This window comes from Malaclemys terrapin, chromosome 1, assembly GCF_027887155.1.
Source record: "Malaclemys terrapin pileata isolate rMalTer1 chromosome 1, rMalTer1.hap1, whole genome shotgun sequence".
Taxonomy (NCBI): domain Eukaryota; kingdom Metazoa; phylum Chordata; order Testudines; family Emydidae; genus Malaclemys; species Malaclemys terrapin.
Genome location: NC_071505.1, coordinates 194,586,772 through 194,610,805, shown reverse-complemented (window position 1 = coordinate 194,610,805; position 24,034 = coordinate 194,586,772). Strand labels below are relative to the sequence as shown.

Genomic DNA, 24,034 nt, shown 5'->3' with positions numbered 1-24,034 from the left:
AGCACAAAGGTGCTTGTTTGAAACTTTAACAAGTGGGTGGTGGACCATCCTCAGATGCACTAAGTTTGCACTACTGTCTTGTTCAGGGAAGTGGAAAGGTGGCTTAGAGCTACAGTTCTCCCCCTTCTTGGGTCCTAGACTAAGCAATGCACTCCTGGACCTAAAGAGCTGGGCCTTGGTGTTCAGAAGCCATTATTTTAATTTAGTCTTATTGATGTCTCTGTTTCTGGTTGTTTCCAGGCAAGTGAATACTTCAACGAGTGCTTATCCAATGGATAGCTTATGTTTACTTGCCAAATCAATGAGAGAGAGAAAATAACCCCAGCCCAAACCCCAAATTATTTGTTTGGGATTCCTAGATTTGACTAACATAAAGTCAATCATCAGATCAAAATACTAAACTAGAATATGTCAAGTGACACTTTGTAAAATAGAGCATATGCAATAGGTGAATATACTGTGAAAGTCTTACAAGATTTTTCGTGGGAGGGAGGAAGAGATACTGGGGTAATTTTTTTGATATGACTCTCCCTCCAGTTTGAGATGCTTCATTACCTTTGCAGTTACTTGTGAGGTGATCCAAAGTAGTAACACATCAATGTATTTAAAATATGTGAAACTATTAAACTGCAGCAATTCTAATCAAATGTTGTATAATATTGATTATATGCAATTAGTTACAATAAGGCTGCTGCTACTGGCACTAGTAATGCCCTAGGGCCTAGGCTATGATTTATGCTAATCATATTGTTTATACCTAAAGTACTATGCATACAAAGTGACTTTGAAGGTACAAACCATTAAGTCTGATGCATAAACCTAACCATTGTTCAGTTCAGAAGAAATGCAAGTCCTTCCTACATATAATGGGTGATGTCTTGCTTGTTCTTAAATCACCCTGTTGATGGAAAAGGGGATGAATTCGGTTTCCTGGTATCATAGCGTAAAATGTAAGTTTAGCTGTATTGTGCCACTGGTCACCTATAGGCCACATATTTATTAAGGATTCATCAGCAAAAATTTGAAAGAACTGATTTTAATCCTCAAGCAGCTCCATACATAACAAGTAAACCCGTTTAATCAAAAGCTGTCTTAAAACTAGCTAGTGATTTAAAACTTAGCTGCTTTCTTTGCAACTGAAAGAGGGAAGCAGCTGACAAGAGTAACGTCTATAAAGGCCTGAATCATCTAAAACTGCAGTATTAAGATTATGACAATTTTCCTTAACATGCTGGAGGATTGACAGCTAACTACTACAGGAGAGATTTGCAACTACCCAGACCAAATGCTCTCAAGGGAGATTTAGAGAAAAGAGACTGTGCATTATGTACATGTTTTGAATCATTTTTTATGATCAAACAGCACAAAAATAATTAACATTGACATAACTGTTAATTAACACAATCTTGACAAATGTACATAAAAGTACAATTTAATATTGATCATTTTCCTTTCCCTCTTGAACTACCAATCCCTTAACAGAAAACAAACACGTAATTTTAAAGCCCCATACAGAACATAATACAAGTACAATTAGGACTGACAACTGATAGCAAATATGCCTCTTTTTTTGCAAATTCTAAAACATGGGTGAGAAAGGAAAAAGAAATGAGGAGGCGCATCTCCTTAAATGTTCTGATTTATATAATGTAACTTTCAGTTTTCTATGGTGCCCATTATCACAGTATCTAAATATTATATTTAACTTTTTAAAATGATTGAACTGTATACACAATAAGATTATCTATTCATTTTTTCTTACTTATTCTGCTCTTAGAGAGAGACAGTATATTATGATAATAGAGTTGAGCCCATATCAACCAAAAGTATGAATTCAAACTCCCATACATTTTAGGGGTGTTTGGATTTGTGTCATCAGATTCAGACCACTTCCTGTGGATCTGAATGCAACATGGCTTCGAAACCTAGGGGCTAGTCACTGCTTAGTCCTTTGTATCATGTCAGTTTATAAAGATGAACCTGGTGTTTGCATATTTTTGAACATTTTTTTAGTTACCTCATAGTCTTAGGAGCAGGGAAAGATTTTTTTTAAATGTAAAAGCAGATTGTTATTGTAGCTTAGTAATGTCACAGATTTTGCCATAACGGAAGGGTGGCCAGGCCAAATTTGAGTGGGTGGCATTGAAACCTTATGCCACAGGGTCGCAGCACCACTCAGGTTTCGTCTGGCTGCCTCTGCCCCCCAAGCATCTGCCTGGTTTGCATATAACTATAGTGGCTTCTGCCCATGAGATATTTCAAGGATGGGGTGAGGGCAGTATTCTCTTGGGAACCTGGGGAACTGCACCTGAGGGCTTTATTTTCCCCATGAGAACTGAAACGGGAGAAGGGTGGTCTTTTTTCCCTGTCCCCTTCGTGAAGGATTGGAGGAGGGAGAATGCTTGCTTACTCAGTGGTGTCTCAAAACTCTGACAGCTGCTCAGCCAAATATGGCTAATAATTGTGCTAATCAGGAAATTAATTATTCAGTTTGCAAATTCTGGTTTCTTTCACCGGAAGCTCAAAAAGGGAAGTCATATGTCAGCACTGCTGCAAGCAAAGTCGATGGTAGTGATGAGCAAACCTGAAAAAGTCTAAAGTTTGGATCTAGGATTGATAAACATGCAAAACTCTGGATGTTTGTCTGAAACTCTTGAGTTTGAACTTGGAAAACTCTTGGATTCAGAATTTCATAGCTCTTAAGGCCAGAAGGCACTATCATCATCTACTCTGATCTTCTGCATGACATAGGCTAAAGAACTTCGCCAAATAATTTCTGTATCTAGCTTTTGACCTCTGATTAACCTATAGCATATCTTTTGGAAAGCAATCCGGGCTTGATTTAAAGACTGTAGATGATGGAGAATCCACTATGTCCCTTAGCAGAATTATTAGTTAGCAGAATCATTTCTGGGTTAGAAAGCTATTTCAATGGAAACCTATCTGTTTTTTTGAAAATTATGAAAGATTAAGAAACTTCTGTGCTTGTGTGTAAATTTGATAGCTCAAACCAATGAACTATCCACCAATGAAAACAAGAATTTAGGCCCTTTCCAGACTACAACTGAAACCATCCTGAGCCTCAAGTCTGCAAATGTTTACACGTGTTCTTAATTTTACTCATGAAAGTAATCTCACTGAGTTCACATAAAGGCTCAAAACAGCCAGTATGAGCCTATATGCTGTACTGCCAGCTCTGTGAAGCTACTACCTGTATCTTGTTTTACAAAGTCTCAACTTTCATTTTGAGGGGAGAGAGCGAAAAACACCATACCTAACTCTCTAGTTGTTATCATTCTGAAGAAAACCTCAGAAGTATGAACTAAGAGCTTGTCTGCAGTTAAAGCGCTGCAGTGGCACAGTTGCGTTTCTGTAACCCTTAGTGAAGATGTTACCTACACTGATGGTACAGCTTCTCCTGTCAGCATAGGCACTCCACCTCCTCAAGAGGCAGTAGCGATGTCAAGAGGAGAAGGCCTCCCATTGACATAGTGCTGTCTGCACCAGGAATTAGGTCAGTATAACTACATCACTTAGGGGGATAGATTTTTCCAATCCGTTGAGAGTCGTAGTTTTACTGATACAAGTTGGTAATGTGGACCAAGTTAGGGTATAACTGATGCAGAAGTATCTGTGAGAGTCTGCAAAGAACTGGAACAATACCTCTGAGAGGTGTGAACTGCCCCATTCATCTCAATAAAGTGTTAACTCAGATGCCCAGTGGTCCTGATTTAAATGTTTTAAATGATTACTTGTTTTATTTCTCATGTCAGAAAAGAGGTGGGGGATCATAGAGCTGCAAAATTTATTGAATAACATCTCATTTCAGTGCCAAAAGTGTATAACATTTGAGAGATATCACAACTTATTTTTCCCCCCAAGCAAGAAGGAGTTATGCCAGCCTAAGGAGCCCAGCAGGGCCCCTGGGTATAATCAGTCCCCCTGAAGGGGAGCCAATGGAGCTCAGAGGATTGCATACTCTTATTTTGGACATCAGCACAACCGACTGTGAGTGGCATCCCGTTTTGATGACTCACATGGATAGAACATATTTTGTGAGTGGATCTTAGAAGAGTACCACTACTCTTTTTTTAACTCAATCTGGTTCACGCAGATTGTTTTGTTGTTTAGAGAATCATGTTGTAGCAATGCTATAAAATGGTGAGAAAGGTTATTCTCTAGAATGGCTTTTTTGAGAAATGTTCAGGGTAACCATTCTAGATCGTTGCTAGAAAAACAGTTTTCTCAGTTGGAAGCGATGGATACAATTGATAAAAGTTTAGTTGTGCTATATTATCATTTAGCATCTGATTAAAGGAACCATCTGTTGTTTTAATTTCTGTCAACCCAATTTAGGCTGTAATAATACAAAATCATGATATGTTTCCCACAAAGTGAAAATCAAATATTTTTTATTACCCCATCTTGAGAATAACATTACCCCTTATTCAAAGACTAACACTGTGGCTGCCAGAAAGGGGGAAATAAATAACGTTAAAAAAAAAAACCCTTGAAAACAAGCTAAAAGAATAATTAATGTTAGAGTCTTAAAATTTGCTCATTTTCATACACTAATTCCACAAGAAAGCATTCAAATACTTTTATGAATTATACATGAGAAAAATTTCATATTGGAAACCCAAACGGAGTTATCTTAACTTTATTACTAAGACCTGTAAAATTTTATTTTACTCTTTGATATTATCCAATCTAATGGATGGCATAAAACCTTACATAAGAGCAATTTCATGTTGTTAATGTGGCCTCTCATCACTTAGAGAAATTAATACAATATTTGCCAATGCAGCTAAACTTTAATGAAGTCATTGGGTTATTTAGGGCAGGAGGCAGCAGTTAGTAAAATAAGAAATGCACTTCTTTAGATGCCATCCAGGAGGTTTAAAGGGAGACAGTTCAGGTTGGCAGGCTCCAATTTGACCTACTTTCTCTCCATCTATTTCTTTTCAAGATTATTAATTTTTTATTTGTTTCCTCAGATTAAATGCTTCAGTAATGTCTCCTATATAAATAAAATTTGAATGTTATTCACAATTGATGGAAAGTAATTTGATTAAGGAAACTAAAATGGTTGCTGGTAAAGTTTGCAGATGGCACGGAAATTGGTGCAGTTGTAAATAATGATAAGGATTAGGTCAATTGTACAGCGTGATCTGGATCACTTGATAAACTGGTCTCATTTGAATAGCACATGTTTTAATACAGCTAGATGCAAGGACTAGGAACAAAGAATATAGGTCATACTTTCATAGAGTTTAAGGCCAGAAGGGATCATTAGATCATCTAGTCTGATCTTCTGTATATTACAAGCCATTAAATTTCCCCATATACCCCTATACTGAGCCCTATGACTTTAGTTGGACTAAAGCATTTCAGTCTTCAGAAGACTTAAATACTGTGTGCCACAGAAAGAGAACAGGAGAGTGTTGGGTGCCACCAATGCCAAAGGCCCATGCAGGATGGGGGAAACTGTATTCTGGAAAGCACTCTGAAAAGGACATCAGAGGTTATGGTGAATAATCAACATTAGTTACTGTGGCTAAAAAGACTAACATGTTTTTTGGATGCCTAACCAGGGGAATATCAAGTAGGAGTATGGAGAGGGTATTATCTCTGCATACAGCATTTCTGAGACCATTGCTGAAATATCGTGTCCAGTTCAGGGGTGTGAACTTAAAAAGGCTGTTAAAAAACTAGGAAGGGTTCAGAAAAGAGCTGCAAAAATGATTCAAGGTCTGAAAGATCCACTTTACAATCAAAGGTTTAGGAAGGTCAATCTATTTAGCTTATCAAAGAGAAGGTTAAGAGGTAACTTGACTATGGTCTGTAAGTACTTACGCGAGGAGAATATTTCTAATAATAGAGGAGCTCTTTAATCTAACAGACAACGCATAACAATATCAAATAGCTGGGAGCTGAAGTTAGGCTAATTCAGACCAGATATAATGTACAAACTTTCAACAGTGATGGCAATTAGTCATTGGAATAATTTACCTTGTGGTTGTAGTGGTTTCTCCATGGAAGTCTATAATCAAGATTTATGTCTTTCTACAAAAATATGCTCTAGCTCAACTTCAAGATATGGACTTCATATAGGAATTACTGTGTGAGCGGAAGATTATAATGGTTTCCATCAGGCCTTAAAATCTATGAATCCACAAACTATTCATCCTCATACTGAAGTGAAGTTGTACAGTGGAGACAGGTGAAGACTGGGGGCCAGGACTCCGGGTTCTGTTCCCATCTTTTCCACTGACCCTTTGATATTTGGCAAGTCCCTGGTTAATCTGTGTGACTTGGTTGCCCATCTGTAATACAGTTATAATGATAATATTAGTAATAACACTTGCCTACCTCACAATTGTGTTCTGAAGAGTAATCAGTGTTTGTAATATGCTTTGAGGGCCTTGAATGAAAAACACTATATGCAAATGATGGGCCTGATTTTCAGAGGTGCTGAGCACTGAAAACTGCAATTGAAGTTAATAGGAGCTGCAAGCACTCAGCATCCCTGAAAATCAGTCTCTAAAATTATTATAATTATCAAGTTTCCAAGGGATTATTACATTCAATAGCAAGGAAAAATAAATGTAAATTATGAAATATATTTTGACAGTGTTCTTTTATTAATTGGGGTGAAGGTGATTTCTCTGCCTCCCTCCCTCCCTTGAAGCCTGCTAACAGCAAACAAACAAAAAGCTTAAATTTCTCTGAAAGGATGCATCTTTACAAACATTCTTGTTTAGCATATTAAGTAGGTAAATAAAAAAAAATTGATTTTGCTAGAGCAAAACCAAGAGTGATTAAATTAAATATGCCTGGAGAACAGAACACTCCCCAAGATCAACAGTGTAATAAATGCATGTCGTTCCCCATCCTGGTGCGTTTCTAAACACTTTAGAAGTACAGTACACAGAATGCTCAACACTTAGGCTTTGTTGCAGCTGACAGCCTGTCGGCTTTAATGAAAATGTTTTCCGTTTAGAAGGTGACAGAAATTACATACATTTTCCCTTTTATTTTTTGTCATCTTTTATGTCTAGCATTTTTATGGTTTAAAGGAGTTGGTTATAAAAGTGTTACATAAGTATGTAAACTATATTAAGAAAAGGAGGAAGAGAAATGCTTTAACCTTGTAATTACACACAGTGGGTGTGGGTGAGAAATGTGTACTGTGTGATAAATCTGACCGGTGGCAATAGCTCTTTATTTTTAGCCATGTTTAAAGAGGGTCAGGCAAAAATTCCTGAATATTGTAGTAAGTAAAGGTTTTATTTAACAACTCCCTTTCTTATATCCGATCGTGAGATCATTTAAATAGTGTTAATATTACGTGTACATTCAAAGAGGCAAGCCCATATACGTGGGGCTAAGACTAGAAGAAGATTACATGTACATCAATAACTCTATATTTCAAAATAATTGTGTTTAATACATTACTCAGATAATGATCATTTACAAATTCTTAGCTGTGCAGAGACATTATGTAATGTTTCTCTAGCTTTCAGACAGGCTTTTCAAAAAATAAGACCAGATTTGACTGGCATGTGTACATAGGCACATGTGAGAACTTTTGTAGGCTGGAGTAGGGGAAAGAAGGCTCAACCAACAACATGCAGAGGTGCAAAGGGGCATTGTGGGGTCTGGGAGTGGCTTACATATCCGTGCATATACCGTATGTCCCTTAGAACAATAGGCAATCTACATAGGACTCAACATAAGATTCCTTTTCCTATATTGGTAGGAATAATATGCATTAGGTGGGAGATGCTGTGGGAATTCAACTTTTAAACCCAACTATATGCAAAGACTTTGGCACGTGTGTAACTTTATGCATGAGTAATCCCTCAGTGACTTAAATCTTTGTAGGACTGGGGCTTTACTTAGTAAAGATACTATTGCAATCAGAATCAGTCAGTACTGGAGAGGGGGACATGGATTAGCATTCACAATGCACTCCTTGTCAGTACCCAGCCCAAGCCTGGGAAGCTAATGATCCAACCAGCTGACCAAATTTGGTGATGAATCCTGGTCACATGTCACCTGAGGTATGTTGTGCATATGCTAAGAAAAATAAATACAGGAGATACTGATGCAGGGTACTTTTAGGACATTTGTTTGGCCATTTGCACATGCAATTACATTATTCTCATACATGGTTAAGTAAATGAGATAATTAAGACCATAACTGTACACTTAAATTACTTAAAATTCATTCTTTTCAACTGTGATCATTAGGCTTAAGAGTTAGCCCCAACTGAGATTAATGAGGGCAGCTCACATCTCTTGAAGTGATGTCAGGCTGCCTGCTGTCAGAGGAAAATATCCTTGCATTGGTTACATGGTTCACATCATGAGGGTTCCTTTGCAAACAAGGAATATAAACTTTTTAAAAAAAAAGTCTAGATTCTATAGACATGTTGGTCAGAGACCTCAGAAGTTCTGGATCTGGACTGTGGGCTGGGTTTTTGGCATGACATGGCAAGTGTCCTTTTTAGCACAGATGTTGGAATCTTTACAAAGTAAAATGTATGAAAATGCTGCACAGAAGCTAGGTTGCCAAATGATGAGTAAGGGACAGAGGAGAGTGGATTGCATAGTTGTCTCTGAGTGTGTATAGGTTGTAAATGCCATGGAAAAAGGAGGGTTACTTAGCATGGTGCAAGGGGGTATAATGAAGAGTAATATGGTGAAACTCAGCAACATAAATTTTTCACTGAATACCAGTGAAACACAATGGAACAGCCTTCCAAAGGAGTGGTAGAAGCCCCATCACTGGAGCCATTTAAAAGTAGACTGTACACATAATTAGAAAATGTAATGTAGAGAGCAAGCATATACCAGCTAGTGAAGCCCTAGACGATCTGAGAGATACTTTCAATCTTTAATTTCTGTGTTTTCACCCGTTGCAAGGTTTGTCAGTAAAATTGTTCATCTGCTGTATGAAGAGTAACCTGCAGAGCCAAAGAATCCTTGTTTGGCTAAACATTACTCCTGGAAAGAGCTCGTAGTCACACTGGTAACTTCTTATGTAAAAAGAATGGTGCTGACCATTCTTATTGAGTTAGTTATTCATTGTTAGATCGACTATACCATATTCTCCAAACATTGTAATTAAAGATATTCCAATATTTTAAAATACAAATGCTGATTTTTTTCCTTGTAAACTTTACATTGTATATTTTAGTCATAATTGTACTGCTCTGAAATACTATTTCCCAGGAGTGGTATCTGCCTTCCACTATGCTAAGAAGCTTGTTTTGTTTCAAGGTAATCTGCACTGAAACACAAAGCCTGTGCATTTCAGTAATTAACATTTTCAAGACAATGGTCCTTGGATAGTCCAAAAAAAAATGCAACATCTCAGGGTAAACAATTCATGTTTAAGGTTTGAATATACTCCCAGAGTGCCTCCACAGATATACTATGGCCGAAAAGCCTTTTCCCCTCGCTTTCCCTATGACATCTGTCCCATGTCTACCACATCTGCTCAAGTTGGGCACTGAGCTCTGCATTTGATCCAAAGTGAGCAGGAGCTCAATATCTTGTATATTTATGTTTCGACAGGAGTTTTCAACAGCAGCTCAGAATAATAGTTTAATGTCTTTTGCAAAAATTAGGAAAAATAATAGATTCAAAGTTCAGCCTACCCCTGCTTCCACTGAAATAACTGGCAAATATTGCATAGACTTGAAAGGAAGCAAGATCAGGCCACGCCAGTGTCATATCTGAGGTCATTTTAGCATTCAGTACCTAACAGGAGAAAGAAAGGTTGTCTACAGTTGTTTTAGCACACTGTGCCTTGTTCCAAAGGTTAGTCTGTGCTGTGGTTTTAAATGAATTTCTACAAATTATTTTAAAAATTCTTTTAGATCACTGCTTAAATGGGATGGCTCGAGTAATTGTCCTCCCCACAAATACCATTTTATTTTGATTCACTGATTCTTAGAAGTGCTTATACCTTGACCCATTTGTGTCTAAATGCCCTTCATATTGTTAATCACAGACAAATCTGTATGTAAACCTGTGTTTGGTTAAAAGGAAGTGTTTCTCAGATCCATTTTATTGAATATTGGTTTATAACTGTTGTCATCCCTGTATATTTTCCACCATAATTCAGAAAGTAGGATATATTTTGCAATATGCATGTACTAATGTTCTCGTTGTAAGAGTTATCAAACACCAGGAGAACAATAGTGCACTTAGAATTGCTATACACTGTTGATCTCTTACTTTTATTAAATGCAGTCATATGTAGGGCTAAAATTCCAGATGGGTCTTCAGAGGGAGTTGTGTGGATGTTCTTATGAGTGCAAAAGCTTGCACTGCATTCAAATTACAATGCTAGATATAAAATGATAGATGATACCACAAAAACAATTTTATATTTTCTTTTTATCCTGTCTCTCTTAATTCCCATTTATTCTAATGGAAAAACTTGGTAAAACCTATTCTTTCCCTGAAAGACTGATTGATTGATTTGTTTGTTTATTGATTGATTGATATTCCAGCAATGTCTGGAGGCACCAAATGAGATCAGGGTTCCCTTGTGCTAGGCACTGTACATCTGCAAAGTAAGATATAGTTTCTGTCCACAAAAGCTTATGATCTAAATAGGCAAGGTAGATAAAAAGTGGAAGAAAGAGAGTATTACCACCAGTTTGTGGATGGGGAATTGAGGCACAGATTGATTAATTGATTTGTCCATGCTCATGCGGGAAATCTGTGATAGAGTTGGAAATTGAAGCGAGATCTCCAGTCTCCTTACTGACAAGAGCAACTTTCCTTTCAAATGTTGTTCATTTTTATTTGACAGTGTTCCCCTCATCAATACAACTAGCACTTTATCATCCATGATTCTTATAGTGCACTGGACAACATTGCTTCGCCTTATTTATTTCCAGTCATTGCTGTTAGCATTATCAATTAGACCAACACAACATGGAGAACAGAGCTTGTTCATTATTCTGTGTTCCCTTTATTGGCTGCCTGCTTGGTTCTGTTAGCACACCAAATAAATAAATAAATACATAAACAAAAATTATAAAAACTTGTATACACAGTAGCTTTTTCATGTTCTAGGTTAAAGAAGAATGTATTAAAAAGAAACGTAAATACATATATTCATATATTATATGTAGACTCTTAGACTTTAAGGCCAGAAGGGACCATCATGATCATCTAATCTGACCTCCTGCACGTTGCAGGCCACAGAATCTAACCCACTGACTCCTGTAGTAGGCCCATAACCTCTGTCTGAGTTACTGAAGTCCTCAAATCTTGATTTAAAGACTTCAATTTACAGAGAATCCACCATTTACTCTACTTCAAATCAGCAAGTGACCTATGCCCCATATAACAGAGGAAGGCAAAAAAAAATCCAGGGTCTCTACCAATCTGACCTGGGGGAAAATTCCTTCCCATCCCTGAGCATGTGGGCAAGACCTACCAGCCATCTGGGAAAGAATTTTCCATAGTAGCTCAGAGCCCTCCGCATCTAGTTTCCCATCTCTGGCCGTCGGAGACATTTGCTAGTAGCAGTTGCAGATGGGGCTATATACCATTGTAGGCAACCTTAGCATACCATCCCTTCCATAAACTCATACCAAATGCAAGTGGCTGTTTATAATATAATATTTTAAAAATTAATTGGAGAAGACTTTCCACCACATTTCTACAATGTTAAAGTACTGTGGGTCAAATGATGGAGCAGGACAATTCGTCCTGTCCCTTTTTAAAGAGCAACCTCTGCTGGGATTACTTTCTTCTTGAAATTAGACTTTGCTTCTAAAATTTTAAGAATATTGCTGTGTTTTTTGAAATCTTTGGTTATTTGAACTTGAAAGCATTTCCCTTTTCTTGATCTAGTTTATCTGAGCTCATAATCTAGGCTTAAAGCCGAGAAGTCTCCCATTGCAATATCCCTTCAAGTCATCTCATGTTAGCTTTGCTCTCTTTGTTTTCTATTCTGAGGTCACACTTTAAAGAGATGAGTGGCAGGGCCTTCTCAGGGCAGGGTCCCAGTCTTTTTCCAGATATGTCTTCCCCGCTGGAGATGTTTCCAGATCTTGGTGTAAAATCTTTCTATTTTTGCAAGTTTCTCTCTAACCTCATTAGTCTCCCTTTTCCTCACAATCTTATTTGAAAATTTTCTGTTTGTTTTCTGTTGCTTCTGAACAATGAGACCATTTGGTTTAATATTGTTTTATTATGCATACCCTCCCAAATAATTATTGTAATGTATATCATTCCCCAGGTAAATTATTAGCATAAAATAATACTCTTTGACATTTAAAGTAGTTGGCTCAAATTCTATATTAGCCAATTCCCTCCTATATTTTATTTAAAACACCTCTCTGGTATTTAGTGTTGTAATGATTATGAATTAATTATATCTTTCTTTTATATTTGTATGTCATATTTTTCATATATATTCTTGTACTTTTATAAGAAATCCACCTGAATTAATTTCAAGATTGGCGTTCATAAATGGACACTTTGTAAAATATAAGATTGGCAACACATTATCTCTAGACTCTTATGAGGAAAATTTCAATTTTTTACCTCAGAAGACAAAACAATAATAAAAATCTTCAGATGTTTTGAACACTGTAAACTCTTGTGTCTTTCAGGATCTAGATTTCTCATCACATCCACGGGAGCCTTGTATATTGTAGATGTACAGAATGAAGATGGATTGTATAACTACCGATGTATCACACGGCACAGATACACTGGAGAAACAAGACAAAGCAACAGCGCAAGACTTTTTGTATCAGGTACTCTGGAATTTCTTAAACTACATACTACATATTTCTCTCTCTAGCATACTGAACTGATAAGGCAGGAACTACTGGTACTAATAATCACTTGTCTAGCAAACTAAATACACATGTAAATAGGTAAGAATCTACAGTACTTTTCCTGTAGAAGTGAAACATTATAAATTTAAGTTGCTTTTTCTATTTTTTTTCATTCGATTATTTATTTTCTGTTATATCCTATGTGGAAAATACTGTCCAGAATGCTATAATGTAAACTATTCCCTCAAAATATAGAAGCTACAGGTCCAAGGCTACACAGCAATTCATTCTCAGAACTGGGATAAAAACGCAGGAATTCCTGGCTCTTAATCCACAAAATTATGTTGCTTTCTACAGTAAGATCTGAACCTTTTTTTCTCTCAAATGGCCCTTTCATGAGTAATATACATTTAGAGGCACGTGGTCTTTTCCTCTTGTAGTTTGAAAGATTCACTTGCTATTATTATTCTACTTTCTAGTAAATATTGATTGAGATGGCTCCCATTCTGCAATATTCATGATTTAACAATTTATTTATTTAGCCACTGGGCCTGTGAATGCAACACTCAGTGCCATCATTTCAAACTATCGCTGAGGTATTAGTCTGCCTAATTAGTGTGCACAAAGAGTAAAAAGCAGATAAAGCTAGGAAACAGAGAGTTAAAAATGAAACTCCACTTTCCTGTATCTTGGTAATTAAATACACATGGCCTGAAAATTTGAAAAAGAGGTTGGGCAGTAAAATTTGTCCAGGGATTTGGTTGAATTATGCAAACAAATTTGCATGTCCAAAAAAGAAGCTATTTTCAAAATTGGACATGCAAGCTGTATAAAAAATATAATGCTTCTTCAAATAACATGGAGGGGGGGGGGGAAATATGAGCTAGGCTTTAGTGTGTATTTTGGTGAATTTTAGTAGGTCTACAGTGCTTTACAAACATTAACTTGTCACTTCCATTACCTAAATAGGTATGCATTACTCTCCTAAGTTTTCCAAAGGGTATAATTGAAGAAAAAAGGGAAAGTGACTTAACCAAGGGTGTTAGTGTCAGCAGTCAGGTTAGAAAGCAGGAGTCAGTGATAATATTTAAATTGCATCCAGGTGTCTTCACTCTGCAGGCTTACAAATGAGAAGGCAGATCATAGAGCAGTGTGTTTTATTTTTCTTTTACAATCTCATTATTTTAAAGCCAGCATCACAATTGTTGTATGTCTAGTGATTTTGGAACACTAGGGGTTGTCAATACTGCCCTCCTCCATGTCCCCTGTATCCTACCCTCTGTTCCCAGTCTTAGTACAGGGAACCGGGAGGGAGCTGAGAGTGACGAGAGGAGGCAATGGTTGCTAGGACTGGGATTTAGTGCCACAGCATAGGATTAGAACCCCCACTTACAAACAGAGGCCTTGAAGAGATCTTCTGGGTTACTGAATCCAGTCCCCTGCTATTGCAGGCAACCCTGCCATGTAATCCCATTCATAAATGTAACAAGTTCCATCTTAAAACCAGTTAGGTTTCTTGCCCCCACTACTGCTACTGGAAGGCTGTTCCAAAACCTCACTCCTCTGATGGTTAATGGGTGTGTGTGTGTTTGTGTGTGTGAATGTCTTTGTACATGTCTGTTTCTGTATCCAAAAATCATTACACATCTGCAAAATCATCTGCTTTTGTGCCCCAGACTATAAGTGCACAGCCTCTCCCCCTCCCAGCCCCCCAAGAGGCTATCCTTCCTTTTTGATGCATATGGCATGGGTTATAACTACGGTTTCTGGGTGTTTTTTTCCCCGGTTTTAATTTATAAACACTGATAAAACACCCATATATCTCTCATTAAAAAAAAGAAAGAAATTTGGTGTTTATCCAGTAAACACTAGACATGGTTACTTATATCTAAGGGTTTGTCTACATGGAGCAGTAATGCGGATACAGGGGTGTGATTTCTAAAGTGCATTAATGTGGTGTGCATTAATTAGTCAGTATAGACCTGGCAGGTGCTCACTAAAGATTCACTGGTGTGCTTTAATGTAGTGCTGTCTGAAACAGTACTACATTACAGCATGCTAGAGAATATTACAAAGAGATTACTCATTACAGTATATACAAAAAGAAAGCCCACCTGCCCTTGATTTTTGGACATCCACATAAAACTCAAAAATTGCTAAAAATAAATTCTGAAAAATGAAATTAATAAACTTGAAAACAGACGCTCTAATTATGGCATTGTAGCAATTACCTGTTTTCACTATCAAACAGGTGTGGTCATAGCCCTGCAGATCATTCTGGGTATAGCAACTGTCACAAGCAAATAACTGAAGGACTCATTCTCCTTCCCTGGGATTAATCCTTTATGAGGGAAATCTAGTGATTAAATCCACAAATCTCCACTTCTTGCAGCTTGTCAACTGTGACTGAGATCTTGGGTCACAAAGACTTGCAAAAGGATCAAACCTACTGTTCCCCTTTCTTCTGTGAATGTTATCTAATGGTTGGTCAGCCCCTTTGAAAATATAAATCAGTATGTAAATGCTAAATATTATTTCATTATACAATCCAGGAGTATTTCACTATTCGAGTCCTGCTATTTGTACTATGTCCCATGTGGTTGAAACACTCACCCTAATTTTTCCAGCCAGATGAGGAAATGTAAGTCCAGAACAATGGTCTGTCTGGTTATTCCAGCTATTTGGTCTTAACAGTAAAAGTTGATTTCCATCCTTCCCATTCAGCCCTGAAATATTGCCCTACTCCCTCATGCAGTCAAGCTAAAACTGAACCAGTGGTAATCTGTAATCAAGCCATTATCTTGACCAGCAAAAGAGGATTTCTACCCCGGTTGCTTCCTGGAACAAGGGGGAGAGAGGGCTTTCTGCCTGTTCCATCACTTATGCCTTCTTTGAGCAGCCCAGGGGATATACCTCTACATGGAGTTCCCTTTCCTGCCCAATTCCACACACTTCAAAAGCCCCAAATGCTGACGTTAAGGTTGTGTACATTAGGATGCACCAGACTTCCCACAACGCTGTGTTATCTATATATATATTATCTCCTCCACCACACATGCTTTGTAAACCAGTGCATGTGCCACAGTGAATAACTGTTCCATGAAGCAAGCACACGCATGTTGGACTCTGGTATGTTAGATCTCTTTTTTTCCCTCAATCCACTTCTTTAGTTCCCTGAATCTGAATAGGTGATCCTTGTCGTGTTTCAAGGTCTGAATGCCACTTCATGGATTTGCATTTTAGGGGGTTGCAAACTGTACCACTCAGACCTATCAAACTCTTTGAAATTGAAAACATCTATTCAAAAACCTCCTGCTCCTGGAAGCTTTTTAATAGTGTTGCACAAAAGTGGCAACCAAACCAAACAAACAAAAAAGTAGAATTTCCTGTAAAATGTGTAGCCATTTTATATGCAACTTGTAGAGGAGGGATGGAAACACTTAAAAAAAATTATTCAGATCTACCTAGGTGGTGTTTGGGATTCAGCTGGAGCCAGTAGAGGTTGTGATGTCATCTGGGTCCCTCTCTCTAGCCCAGTCTGGTCAGGACCTCTCAGGATTAGGATTACAAAGGCCCAGGGTCCCAGGAGATAGGGAGAGTGTCAGCCATGATGGTGAAACTTGCTCTAGTAGCCAATTTTTCTCCCCAAAGTCTCTTTCTTTAAGGACCCGCAAACAGAGGAATGGAATAACCTGTCCCCTCATTATTTTGTCAACAATTAGGCCTAGTTTCTGACACACCAATTATGGTTCACTTTTCTTGTTTACCAAATACGATCTTAACACAGTGCTTGAGTAATATCAGTAGGCCTTAAAAAAAATTCAGTCTTTGTCTCCTTTTGGTACCCTTTTCCATAAACATTTGTTGTTATGGGTTATTGTGACGTCTCATGAACTTACACTCACTTTTTACAGTTGGGCTCACAATCAGGGTAAATTTGCAGGCCCTATTATCACAAAACTCATCCGTTTTAGTGGAACATGGGCATCTAAGTCCCTTAAGTAGCTTTGACAATCCCAACCAGGATGTATTTTAAAAGTCACTTCCAAGTTTTAAAAAAGTTATAAAATCAGTTTTAAAAAAATTAAACAAACTGACTTAAGGTGGCCAGTATGTTATGATCTTCTCACTTCATCACTGATTCTCAGTTACTCTGTAGCATCTGTTGTATTTTGCACCCTCATGATAGTGCTACTTCATCTACCTTTTTGTTCTGATGGGCCTCAGATCTTTTTTCCACTCCAGCATCATGATGGACAATATCATCTGGTTGACAGCAGCATCATCACAACTCATCAGCTTTGTGGTTTGATTAAATGCCCATAAAATAGCACACATCAGGGGTAATGTACAGGTTAGTGTCCTCTTGAGTCTGGTTAGAAAGCATATAAAATGTTGTATCACTACATGCAGCTCCTATAGCCATCCCAGGCACATCCCTGGTGGAATTAAGACCACATCCTTACTTCATTTAGTAGCAGAGAAGACCACTGTGCATCTGAAGCTCCTTAAATATATTCTATGTTGAACAGTCCACTGAAGTGTCAGCATATCTTAGGGACCATTACTAGCATCCTATCCATATTTGCATTTCTCCTGAGTTAACTCCATCAAAACCAAGTTGAGGCAGCAGGATGCCAAACCGGATATATACAGAAAACTCTTGTTACACAACATCTTCACATTGTGGCTGCGGTCTGACACTACAAACCAGAGATGAAGTAGGAGCAGGTTAACCACTTTGTTATGATTGCTTTCAGCTTTTCTAAAATGTTACAGGGGAGAGTGTAATTTCTGAAAACCGCACATGCACAGCACGGCATGCTAACAAATGTTATAGGTGTTGTTGCCAAAGATAGACCCAATGGCTACTGATGCATGTAAAATCATTGGTTTGGATGGTAGAGCTTACAGTTGGTGAAAGCATGCTGTAGAACTGATGTTCTTCCTCAAGTGATTGCACATGTCCGTTCCACTGTAGGTGTTTGTGTGCTCCACGGCACAGCTGTTGTAGAGTTTTTTTCTCTGACGATACCCATTGGGATGGCACAAGCGCTTTCTGCTGACTCGTGCACCAGACGCAGGCATAAAGGGCCGAGCCACCCTGACCCCACCCACACACACTTTTAGTTCCCTCCTACTTCCCATGACAGTTGCTAGAGCTCCCTTATATTGATTCTGCAAGTCTTTTCTTTTAGTATAGACGCAGTACCATTTTTAGAATCTGTGTAGTTAGCGTAGATTAGTTGAAAAAGAAAAAAATAGTTTTTTGTTGTTGTTTGTGTGTTTCTGGTGCCTAATCTGAGTACCAGCCCTGGTACTGGAGTTATGCTGCACTCTTGGGGCTTCAAGCCCTGCCACTCTTGTGGTAAGGCAGTGCTGATTAGGGACCCTCACCTCAGCTGTTTAAGTGCTTGGGGAAGGCTCACGTAAGTGACAGATGTAGCATCTGTAAGGGCTTTAGGACCTGCTTTGGGAAGGATTGAGGTTTCCCCCTCAATCAAGAGCATCTCTGCATCCATCTCAGCCAACTCCATCTACTGGCCATAAGGAGCATCAATGCCGCAAACAACTTAGCGTTGGTACTGAGCCCAGCACCAAGCAAATTCAGGACCCTTCTCATGAGCAATCCCAAGAAGAGTGGGAATGGGACCAGCCCCCAGTTGACATTGGTGGAGGTGTCCTGCTCTAGGGAAGTTCAGGAGGTGCTGCTGAATAGTACAAAACCAGTAAGAGCACTTACTTGGCTAAATGAAAGAGATTTTCCATTTGATCCAGATTGAAAGGGTTGCTTCTATTAGGCACATGCTAGACTATCTTCTGTCCCAAAAACACCAAGTGTTGGAGATTAGCTCAATCAGTGTGCAGCCTCCATATATATATGGAGATATACCTATCTCATAGAACTGGAAGTCCAGCCCCTTGTCTTCACTAGCAGGACCAAGTACTGATTTTGCCCCAGATTCCTAAGTGACCCCCTTAAGGATTGAACTTACAATCCTGAGTTTAGCAGGCCAATGCTCAAACCACTGAGATATCTCTTCCCCGGTGTCTAGCCTAGCATTCCCACCTATTGCTAACTGATCTCTTTTTCCAGCCCAATGTCTGTAAGACTTTTAAAGGGCCTGGACACACTATTTCTGCATGTGCAGAATGCTGCTCCCCCATGCAGTCTGAATCTAGTCTTAGCAAAGATGATGGGTTCCCCCCCACTTCAAGCCTCTATTGACCTGCTCCCAGCTGCATCCTTTGATGAATGTACCTTTTTTTAGTGGCCATTATACCAGCCAGAAGACTGGGAGAGCTCAGGGCGCTAGTGACAGATCCTCCATATACATGTTTCTACATAGAAAAAGTTTACCATCATCCTCACCCAAAATTTCTTACCAAGGTGGTTTCCACTTTTCAAACCACTTTTAACCAAGAAATCTTCTTGCTGACTTTCTTTCCAAAGCATTATAGTCATCAGGATGAGGAGAGCCTTCATGCTCTGATGTTAGAAGAGCTTTCACTTTTTATCTGGATCAGTTTAAACCTTGCAGGTCTCCGACTCAGTTGTTTATTGCATTTGCAGACAGAAGGAAGGGCAGTTCTGTATTCACTCAAAGGATCTGGTCTTGGATATCCAGTTGTATTTGTTTTTGTTACAAGTTGGCTAACATGAAGCCTCTGGATAGAGTGTTGGGTCATTTGACTAGGTCCCAAGCAGCCTCTGTGACCTTTCTGGCTAACATTCCCATATTAGACATTTGCAAAGCAGCAACCTGGTCATCTTGTCCTACATTTACCTCTCACTACGCCATCTCCCAACCATCTAGAGACAATGCTAAATTTGGATGAGTGGTCCTCCTGTCCCTGTTCACATAGACTCTGAACCCACCTGCACTTGGGATTGCTTGTGAGTCAGCTACAGTGGCATGGACATGTGCAGTCACTTAAAGAAGAAGAAACAGTTAATAACCTTTCTGTAACTGTTGTTCTTCAAGATGTGTTGCACATGTCCATTCCAGACCTTGCTTTCCTTCCCCTCTCTATCGGAGTGTTCTGGGGGGAAGGAACTGAGGGGGGTCAGGGACAGTTCTGCCCTTTATAGTTGTGTGCAATACACAAGGCAGCAAAGAACAACAGTTACGGAAATGTTAGTAACCATTTTATTGTGGTTCAAGTGTTTTGCTAGCATCCAGATAGAGGCAAAGATTGTGTGGTTATCTTTGATTAAACCTGACAATTCACATTTTACTAACTGTTTATATAAAATTAACATGGGTGACTGCTTAGTCCATTTGGTTGCAGTCTAATGGTATTTTATTTTTTAGAACTGTTTTTATAACTTGCATAACAACTCTGTAGTACACAGCAGATGGAGTGCAACAAATAGATCAACATGTGCTAGGTGAGAGAGAGGGGGAAGTTTAACGTGGAGTCTACCATGGTTAAAATGTTGTCATAAAATTGGCTAAGATATAAGAAAAATAGCTTCATTTAAGTCAATATTTGATATTATAATAATTATTTATTTTATTTTATGTTAGTAGCAGTAGTAATAAACATGAATTGTGTGGTAATGCCTAGAGGCCTCAGTTAGGTTGGGCCCCATTGTACAGCATGAAGCACAAACATAAGAAAATGATAGCCCCTGGTCCTAAAGAGCTTACGGGCTAAAAAACAAGACATAACACATAGATCGTTATGTTTGGTGAAGGTATCGAAGCATGATGTGCCACATTTCTCTAGAATAGAAATAACAACAGTCACATGGCAGTTGGGACTTGTTTGTGTGAGAGAGTCTTCCTGGGAACCTGAACAAAGAGCAGTTTGCTGGAGTTATAAGCTCTAGTTTACTTTTGCTATCTAAGATTCCTTTTTAAGAATATACAATATTTGTCAATTAGACTACATGCCCCTTGCTTCTGCCCATTTCTCTTCTGACAAGGGAATAATTCACTCTTCTAGTTCAAAACTCTCCGACCACTTAGAAGCAGGTGGAATATGTTGGTTTAGTTCTAGGTGAAATGTGTTTACAGTTTCTGGCTCTTCTCTTTCCTGATGGGTGACGTGAAGAATGACTGCCACCTGGAAAAAATCCAGTGGGCAGTCTTCCAAGTAATCATGCAATGTTTAGTTAGTACATGCTGCTGGATGTAAGCCAGTACTGCTGAGATACCACAATCTGGATGACTGGTGCACAGTACCAGTTTACAGTACATAAAATTCTGGGATAGCAACTAAAAAAAAGAAGATAAATAGCAGCATATTGCTTAGAAAATGTAATAATCTTAATTAACTACACTGAAAACATGTATTTGCTTTCCAGACCCAGCAAACTCAGCACCGTCTATTCTGGATGGGTTTGACCAACGTAAAGCCATGGCAGGACAGCGAGTGGAGCTGCCTTGCAAAGCATCGGGGCACCCAGCACCAAAGTACCGTTGGCTGAAGGACAATGTTCCCTGGGAGCCAGATAGCAGGTTTCGGCAGACAGTCACAGGTCTGCTGATAGAGAACACACGTCCTTCGGACTCAGGCAACTACGTTTGTGAGGTGTGGAACAACTATGGTACTGCTGAGGTGATAGGGCATCTACATGTAAAACGTAAGTCCAGGACTGAATGTGGCAAGTATAATTTCAAACCCATGATTGTGCTTGGTTTTGCAATGGAAGGAAAAGAAGGAAATATTTTGTAGAAGGTTCTTTTGTTATTGTTTTTGTTGCTGTTACTTGTTTTGTTGTCAGTGGTGGCTCCTTGAAGCTGCTCAAAGGTTTGGAATGTTATAAACTGTCTTAGTGGAGATGGATTAGCGGGCAGAATGCAGATGAGAGATCAGAAGTGCAAAATGAACTCAGTTTATCACATGGTTATGTGATTTTTCACATAAAGGATGTATTTTGCTTAGTAATAGAAGTGGATGAATTGCAAACAGTCTTCTGAATAAAAGTGTCAAGCTCTGGTCACAGGGGTTCCTGCTATTCATTATTTTGAATATTCAGATAATCCCTGAGTATTCATGAAAATGTATGCAAATCCTGAATGTCTCATGAATTTTATCATACATGATTATTAGTCTGAAATGTTGTATTGGAAAGACTGTTTGCTGTTTGTTATTCTTCTGTTGTTTAATTTTTTTGGTATAAAGGAACAGAAACAATACCATTTGACTTAGATTTGCAACCACACAACATGAATAAGAAATTCTGAAAAGGAAAAGTGTGTGAACAATCCATCATCTAAAAATTATTCAGTAAATAATTACAAATAACAAATACATCCAAAGAAAATCAGCATCTTTTATCAATGATTCAGAAATTTAAAAAGATGGCTACATTTGTAAAACATTCATAACAGGTAGATGAATCAGATCCATTTAATATTGTACAGGCTCATAACAGACCAGGATTATCTAGCAATCCTCAATAGAGAAATAATAATAACATTTCCATTATCATATTATACAATATTCTTTAAAGCAGAATTAAGTTAACTAAGGAATTGTGTATGTGTGTATAAAATATCATATATAATTATTTATTTAACTCATCTGTTTTACAGAATAAAGTATAACATCTTATATCTATAGCTCTGTGTGTGTGTGTGTGTGTGTGAGAGAGAGAGAGAGAGAGAGAGATGTAAAATAATTAAGTAATATTGAGAGCGCATCCAATATTAGGTACAATGCTGGTCATTAAACATGCTAAATAAACAATATCTCATCACATTTGATTCATAACACATATCCACAGATGATAAAAGAGATGTATTATATTTTGAATTATTTCTTGTTGATAGAGCTGATATTGAACAAAAATCCTGGGGAAGAATCCCATCTGGATATAAATTTCATGGTGGTTTGTTATATATGTACTGGGCCCAATCAAAATGTAGGGAGGTTGGGATGCAGATCCAAATTCAGTAGCTTTAGTTGTTGGTATATGTGTGGATAAAGACTCCCTTCCTTGTGTTTACTATTGTTACTTCAATACTGTGAATTTTCTTTCACACATAATATCAAACTTCAATAAAAATATATCATCATATTCTTAAATGGTGATACTGAGAATAAAGTCAGGTGGGCTATCTTACTGCTTGGTGTGCTTATCCCACAGTGAGTTCCACACAGAGGCACCCTTGCATCCAAGCAGAACCCCACTGATGGCAATGGGACTCCAGCTGGGTATAGGGATCTGCCTGTGCAGAACTAATTGTGGGACTGTGGCCTTAAAAGGCCCTTGAAATCAAACATGGTCACCTATTCTCATTTCAGAGATGTGTATTTGTGATTCAGTATTTTTTCTCAGTGACAGGTCACCTGTTAGTCATATTTTTTTAAAAGATACATAATGTCTTCCTTCCCCCCCCCTCCCTTTTGACTTAAATCTTCAGAGCCTCTGAAAGCCACAATCAGTCCACGGAAAGTTAAAAGCAGTGTTGGTAGTCAAGTGTCCTTGTCCTGCAGTGTGACTGGAACTGAGGACCAAGAACTCTCCTGGTACCGAAATGGTGAAATCATCAACCCTGGAAACAACGTGAGGATCATGGGGATCAACCATGAGAATCTCATTATGGATGGCATGGCCAAAAGTGATGGTGGAGCGTACCAGTGCTTTGTACGCAAGGACAAGATGTCTGCTCAAGACTATGTTCAGGTGGTGCTAGAAGGTTAGTCATTACCTGCTTTAGTGGGGTTACTGGCTACAGTGAAGTGTTATTGTATGTATATAGTATATACAATATGCTTGTGGTCTCCAATTATAAAGAGAGAGAAGACCCTGTGCCTGTAGGAAGGATCAAACTAGCCACACACTTTGGGGGATATTTGTGCCTCTCCATGCTCCAGAACAACAAATGAGAGGAAATTAGGATCCAGGTGTCAAAGAAATTTATTTGAAAAATATCCCTCCTACTGGAGCCCCACCAAATGCATTAATTTTTTGCTACTATCCAAAATTCTGTAACTCCAGGACAAGAGAGAAGAGAGATCCCTACCAAGGATCAAACATTTCATTCCAAACACAGTTTTCAGGCTGGTTGTGAAATCAGTTGAAGGTCTGGAGATCATCCTAAGTAACTGACACAATGTTCCACATAATAATCAAGTGAGGAAAGTAATCAATTTGTACAGAGCCGGTTCACTAATGAGGCTGTAGTGCAGTCATGGCATGGCCACTATTTTTAGTCTTTACAGAAAAAGAAGAGATTACCTGCCTGGACCTAGTT

General features: G+C 38.4%; 1 protein-coding gene across 1 annotated transcript in view; it reads left to right on the top strand.

Annotated features, from left to right (window-relative positions):
* The window catches only part of DSCAM (DS cell adhesion molecule), a 630,903-nt gene that overhangs the window by 357,553 nt on the left and 249,316 nt on the right, over positions 1-24,034 (top strand). The window contains exons 4-6 of the mRNA XM_054049425.1: positions 12,651-12,797; positions 21,136-21,414; positions 23,201-23,476. Coding sequence (XP_053905400.1) covers positions 12,651-12,797; positions 21,136-21,414; positions 23,201-23,476 — 702 coding nt within the window. The remainder of the gene's footprint in view (positions 1-12,650; positions 12,798-21,135; positions 21,415-23,200; positions 23,477-24,034) is intronic.